The 6,691-nt window shown below is 53.8% G+C and overlaps 1 protein-coding gene across 3 annotated transcripts; it reads left to right on the plus strand.

The window, feature by feature from the left end:
• The first annotated feature begins 723 nt into the window (after positions 1-723).
• On the plus strand, positions 724-4,008 carry LOC112616913 (class I histocompatibility antigen, Gogo-B*0103 alpha chain-like). 3 transcript variants are annotated; one of them, XM_025373678.1, is made up of 8 exons: positions 724-825; positions 955-1,224; positions 1,469-1,744; positions 2,315-2,590; positions 2,695-2,808; positions 3,247-3,279; positions 3,385-3,432; positions 3,592-4,008. In XM_025373678.1, the coding sequence occupies exons 1-7, from the start codon at positions 753-755 to the stop codon at positions 3,426-3,428; spliced, it is 1,086 nt and encodes a 361-aa protein (XP_025229463.1). In that variant the 5' UTR covers positions 724-752; the 3' UTR covers positions 3,429-3,432; positions 3,592-4,008. The 3 variants fall into 3 exon arrangements, with proteins under 3 accessions (XP_025229463.1, XP_025229462.1, XP_025229464.1); XM_025373677.1 differs by having other exon boundaries at positions 724-1,224; XM_025373679.1 differs by lacking the exons at positions 3,247-3,279; positions 3,385-3,432; positions 3,592-4,008 and adding an exon at positions 3,142-3,191.
• The last annotated feature ends 2,683 nt before the right edge of the window (positions 4,009-6,691 follow it).

Here is a 6,691-nt window from a genome sequence, read left to right on the forward strand (position 1 = left end):
GTCACAGATCCATAGTCTGGAAAAGTAAAACTTAGGAGCTTTGTAATGCTGTTTTGACACAGGTCTTTTACAAATTGGATTTCTAATCATTCAGGGATTACCAACATTGTGCTACCTACTGTATTAATAAACAAAAAGGAAACTTCGTCTCTATGAGAATCTCTATGTAGTGCCTTCAGACAAAACTTCACCAGGTTTAGAGAGAAAACCCCTGTCTCTACACCTCCATTCCCAGGGCGAGCTCACTCTCTGGCATGAAGTTCCCCGTGGTCAGTTTCCCTGCACAAAGATCCAAGGGGAGAGGTATGGAGTGGGAGGCAGGGAGTCCAGTTCAGGGACGGGGATTCCAGGACGAGTAGGGAAGGGGAAAGGGCTGGGCGCAACCTGGGGGTCTCTCCCTGGTTTCCACAGACAGATCCTTGTCCAGGACTCAGGCAGACAGTGTGACAAAGAGGTTGGTGTAGGAGAAGAGGGATCATGACGAAGTCCCAGGTACTGAGCGTGGCTTTTAGGGTCTCAGGCTCCCAGAGCATTGTCTGGATTGGGCAGGCGCACAGTTGGGGATTCCCCACTCCAGTAGTTTCACTTCTTCTCCCAACCTGTGTCGGGTCCTTCCTCAAGGATACTCGTGACGCGTCCCAGTTCCCACTCTCATTGGGTGTCGGATGTCTAGAGAAGCCAATCAGCGTCGCCGCGGTCTCATCTAAAGTCCCCACCCGCCCATCCGGGCTCAGAGTCTCCCAGACGCCGAGATGCAGATCATGGCGCCCCGGACCCTCCTCCTGCTGCTCTCGGGGGCCCTGGCCCTGACCGAGACCTGGGCCGGTGAGTGCGGGGTCGGGAGGGAAATGGCCTCTGCGGGGAGCAGCGAGGGGACCGCAGGCGGGGGCGCAGGACCCGGGGAGCCGCGCGGGGAGGAGGGTCGGGCGGGTCTCAGCCTCTCCTCGCCCCCAGGCTCGCACTCCATGAGGTATTTCAGTACCGCCGTGTCCCGGCCCGGCCGCCGGGAACCCTGGTATCTCGAAGTCGGCTACGTGGACGACACGCAGTTCGTGTGGTTCGACAGCGACGCCGAGAGTCCGAGGTTGGAGCCGCGGGCGCCGTGGGTGGAGCAGGAGGGGCCGGAGTATTGGGACCGGAACACACGGAGAGCCAAGGGCAACGCACAGACTTTCCGAGGGAACCTGAGGACCGCGCTCCGCTACTACAACCAGAGCGAGGGGGGTGAGTGGCCCCGGCCGGGGCGCAGGTCACGACCCCTCCCCATCCCCCACGGACGGCCCGGGTCTCCCCGAGTCTCCGGGTCCGAGATCCGCCCCGAGGCCGCGGGACCCGCCCAGACCCTCGACCGGGGAGAGTCCCAGGCGCCTTTACCCGGTTTCATTTTCAGTTGAGGCCAAAATCCCTGCGGGTTGGTCGGGGCGGGGCGGGGCTCGGTAGGCGGGGCTGACCGCGGGGGCGGGGCCAGGGTCTCACACCATCCAGTGGATGTACGGCTGTGACCTGGGGCCCGACGGGCGCCTCCTCCGCGGGTATCACCAGTTGGCCTACGACGGCAAGGATTACATCGCCCTGAACGAGGACCTGCGCTCCTGGACCGCCGCGGACATGGCGGCTCGGTTCACCCAGCGCAAGTGGGAGGCGGCCCGCGAGGCAGAGCAGCAGAGAGCCTACCTGGAGGGCGAGTGCCTGGAGTGGCTCCGCAGACACCTGGAGAATGGGAAGGAGACACTGCAGCGCGCGGGTACCAGGGGCAGTGGGGAGCCTTCCCCATCACCTCTAGATCGCCCGGGATGGCCTCCCATGAGGAGGGGAGGAAAATGAGATCAGCGCTAGAATGTCGCCCTCCCTTGAATGGAGAATGGCATGAGTTTTCCTGAGTTTCCTCTGAAGACCCCCTCTGCTCTCTAGGACAATTAAGGGATGACGTCTCGACATGGAGGGGAAGGCAGTCCCCAGAATACTGATCAGGGGTGCCCTTTATTCCCTGCAGCAGCCTTGGGAACCGTGAACTTTTCTCAGGCCTTGTTCTCTGCCTCACACTAAATGCGTTTGAAGGTCTGATTCCAGCTTTTCTGAGTCCCTCGGCCTCCACTCAGGTCAGGACCAGAAGTCCCTGTTCCTCCCTCAGAGACTAGAACTCTCCAAGGAATAGGAGATTATCCCAGATGCCTGTGTCCAGGCTGGTGTCTGGCTTCTGTGCTCCCTTCCCCACCCCAAGTGTCCTGTCCATTCTCAGGGTGGTCACATGCGTGCTGCTGGAGTGTCCCATGAGAGATGCAAAGCGCCTGAATTTTCTGGCTCTTCCCATCAGATCCCCCAAAGACACACGTGACCCACCACCCCGTCTCTGACCATGAGGTCACCCTGAGGTGCTGGGCTCTGGGCTTCTACCCTGCGGAGATCACATTGACCTGGCAGCGGGATGGGGAGGATCAAACTCAGGACACTGAACTTGTGGAGACCAGGCCAGGAGGAGATGGAACCTTCCAGAAGTGGGCAGCTGTGGTGGTGCCTTCTGGAGAAGAGCAGAGATACACGTGCCATGTGCAGCACGAGGGATTGCCGGAGCCCCTCACCCTGAGATGGGGTAAGGAGTGGGATGAAGGGTCATGTCTCTTCTCAGGGAAAGCAGGAGCCCTTCTGGAGCCCTTCAGCAGGGTCAGAGCCCCTCATCTTCCCCTCCTTTCCCAGAGCCATCTTCCCAGTCCACCATCCCCATCGTGGGCATTGTTGCTGGCCTGGCTGTCCTAGCAGTTGTCACCGGAGCTGTGGTCGCTGCTATGATGTGGAGGAGGAAGAGCTCAGGTAGGGAAGGGGTGAGGGGTGGGGTCTGGGTGTTCTTGTCCCTCTGGGGGTTTCAAGCCCCAGGTAGAAGTGTTCCCTGCCTCATTCCTGGGAAGCAGCATCCACACAGGGGCTAACCCAGCCTGGGGCCCTGTGTGCCAGCACTTACTCTCTTGTGTAGCAATGTGACAGTGAAGGAGGATGTATCACCTTGATGATTATGGTATTGGGTCCTGATTCCAGCATTCGTGAGTCAAGGGAAGGTCCCTACTAAGGACAGACCTTGGGAGGGCAGTTGGTCCAGGACACACAGCTGCTTTCCTCCTGTTCCCTGATCCTGCCCTGGGTCTGTAGTCATAGTTCTGGAAATTTCTCTTGGGTCCAAGACTAGGAGGTTCCTCTAAGATCTTACGGCCTTGCTTCCTCCCAGCCCACTCACAGGACATTTTCTTCCCACAGGTGGAAAAGGAGGGAGCTACTTTCAGGCTGTGTGTAAGTGGTGGGGGTGGGAGTGTGGAGGAGCTCACCCACCCCATAATTCCTCCTGTCCATGTCTCCTGCGGGCTCTGACCAGGTCCTGTTTTTGTTCTACCCCAGCCAAGGACAGTCCCCAGGGCTCTGATGAGTCTCTCGTGGCTTGAAAAGGTGAGATTCTTGGCGTTGAGTGGGTTGGGGGGCAGAGGGGAAAGGCCTCGGTAATGGAGATTCTTTGATTGTAACATTTCGAGTGTGTGGTGGCTGTTCGGAGTGTCATCACTTACCATGATTGACTTGAATTTTTTGTTCATGACTTGTTTTCTGTAGCCTGAGACAATTGTCTTGTGTGGAACTGAGAAGCAGGATTTCTTCACGCCTCCCTTTTGAAGAGACTCTGGCATCTCTTTCTGCAAAGGCATCTGAATGTGTCTGCGTCCCTGTTAGCATAATGTGAGGAGGTGGAGAGACAGCCACCCCCGTGTCCACCGTGACCCCTGTTCCCACGCTGACCAGTGTTTCCTCCCCAGTCATCTTTCCTGTTCCAGAGAGGTGGGGCTGGATGTCTCCATCTCAGTCTCAACTTCATGTGCACTGAGCTGCAACTTCTTACTTCCCTACTGAAAATAAGAATCTGAATATAAATTTGTTTTCTCAAATATCTGCTATGAGAGGTTGATGGACTAATTAAATAAATCAATTCCTAGTATTTGAGAGCGCAAATAAAGACCTGAGAACCTTCCAGAATCCGCATGTTCACTGTGCTGAGTCTGTTACGGGGGGGGTGGAGAAGGCAGTGAGGAGCCCAGTGTGGACGGGGCCTGTGCCTAGTTGCTGTTCAGTTCTTCATGGACTTTGTGTGGTCAGTCCTCGACTGGGTCACCTTCACTGCTCCATCGTCCTTGTCCCTTCAGTGGAAACTTGTCCAGCGGGAGCTGTGACCACAGAGGCTCCGACGTCGCCGAGGGCAGCCCCTGCACATGGGGGTCTCTGTGTATTCTGAGACAAATGTTCAGAGCCATTCACCTCCTGCCCTGCTTCTAGAGCTTCTGTTCTGCTCTGCTCTCCTGCCCTCTCTCCCTGCCCTGGTTCTAGTGATCTTAGTGCTGAATCCAATCCCAACTCATGAATGTATAAAGCAGAGTCTAATTTAGACTTATGTTTGTCTGTGAAATTGGACCCATCATCAAGGACTGTTCTTTCCTGAAGAGAGAACCTGGTTGTGAGCTGCAATGTGCTGGGGTGGGGGCACTGGGGGCGTTGCTGTAGAAAGAGGGATGGGGGAGGGAGGACACACAAGCAGCACTGCTGAGAAAAACATAGGCGGCCTCTATCTCAGTGTGAGGGGACCTTGTGCTGTAGCTGCCACAAAGCAGCATTTGGCCTAAGGCTATGTTAATAAAGATACTGCCTTTAGAATAGGGAGGTGCTCTACAGTGATCATTCATTCAACTGACCTTTGTCATTGGCCAGACATGGGACAGAATGGTCCTGCATCTGGGAACACCACTGAAGTAAAATCAGAAAAGTCTCTGGTCTTTTGTAGCATATGTTCCAGTGGAAAGAGGCAGACGATAGATATGCTATAACCAGAGTTAGGAAGGAAAGTGCTAGAAGGTGGTAAGTGCTGTGAGGCAGGTGATGCAGGATGTGGGCAGTGGGGACAGGGAAGGTGGCTATTGTGCTGGGTAGTCAATGTGTGCCTTGTTGCAAAGGTGACCTTTGAGGAAGGATTTGAGGGACATGAGGATGTCTGGGGAAGTTCTTTCCAGGTAGAGGAACCTCCAGTCCAAATGCACTATGGCAGGAAGGTGTCTGTGTTCCCAGAAGAACCAGGAGGCCAGGAGGGCTGGACAGAGAGAAACTGAGGTGAGGTCAGAGGTGCGGCCAGAGCAGGTGGGCTTGAGGGGAATGGGGTCGGATCTGACCTTTACTCTGAGTGGGATGAAGAGTTAAAGGACACTTTTGAGCAGAAGAGGGCCATGATATAACTTATGTTTTAAAAGGATCTCTCTGACTGCTGTGCTGCGAACAGAATTGAGAGGTGAGGGACGAGGGAGGCAGAAGGGAAAACAGTAGGAAGCGAGTGCAGTATTTCAGGCTGGAGATGTCAGTTACCTTGACTGGGCTGTGAGCAGGGGAAAGAGTGGGACGTGAGGGGATTCTGGATGCATTTGAAGATGAACTCACAGCATTTGTCAATGGATTGTATCTGTGGTGTGAGAAAGATGAATCAAGTACACCCATAGTTGTAAAATGAGTGAGTAGAAGGAAAGGTGGAGCTGCTGTCAGTGGAGATGGGGAGACTCTGGCAGGAGCATACTGAGGAGGGGGCATCACAGGCACTCAGTGGAGATGTCTACTAGGAATGCAGGTGGGGGAGCTGGGGTGGAATTTGGACAGACAACTCCAGAGATTAGAGGAAAGGAGAAATAGACTGGGCAGGAGAAATAGATTTAGGAGCTCATACCATATGAACGATACTTAAAACCTCAAGCATGGATGAGGGAACCAAGGGAGTGACTGACTGTGGAAAAGAATGAGGACACGGACTGAACCCTGGACCTCGAGTTGTAAGGGATGTGATCAGACTACACCCAGAGCAGACTGCATAGTTCTGACCCCAAGTCTAGAGGACACTTAGACAAGGAACTCCCATGTGCACAGGGATCACCCAGACGTGGTGCTGAGATCCAGGAAGTCTGGAGTCGAGCAAGAGATTCTGTATTTATGACAATGCTGGAGTTCATGTTGCTGGTCTCCAGATCACACAAATCATAGAATCTTTAAATCTACTTAAGACCTGTAAGCTCCCTCATCAGGATTTTCCACCTTTTAAGGCCGAAGCAGTGTATCACTTCTAGGCATAGATTTATGATGTTGCCTGTAACTCTGCTTTCCCGAAATTTGCCCCTGCCTTTAAAAATCCTTGATTGTGAGACATCAAAAAGGGTAGGTCTTAAGCATGAGTTGCCCGATTCTCCTTGTTTGGCGCCCTGCACATAAATGCCCTCCTTTCTCCCACTATAATCTCAGTGTGGATGTTTGCTTTTACTGCCCCAGGTGAGTGGACCCCAGTTTAGTTTGGTAACACACCTACCACCAGCTGAACATGGATCTCACATGTCTGAGCATCAGCCTTACCTCTAGGGCTTGTTATGTAAATGATTCATTGGTCTTGTACATAATACTCTGAGACAGGGTTTCTGGGGAGTGGCCTGAGTATTTTCTAAGCCCCCTGCCATATTGAAGTCATGTTTATCACTGAGGAGACTGCAAATGTTTTAGGACCTGGTTGTCAGGAAACAGGGAAGAAGACCAAATGTTGTTATTGGACCACAGATCACACCCTGGTTTTGACCACATTATCTCTTTTTATAATATTTATTATTTTATTTTAGAGATAATCTCTTGCTCTGTTGCTCAGGGT

This window comes from Theropithecus gelada, unplaced genomic scaffold, assembly GCF_003255815.1.
Source record: "Theropithecus gelada isolate Dixy unplaced genomic scaffold, Tgel_1.0 HiC_scaffold_1350, whole genome shotgun sequence".
In the NCBI taxonomy this organism is placed as follows: domain Eukaryota; kingdom Metazoa; phylum Chordata; class Mammalia; order Primates; family Cercopithecidae; genus Theropithecus; species Theropithecus gelada.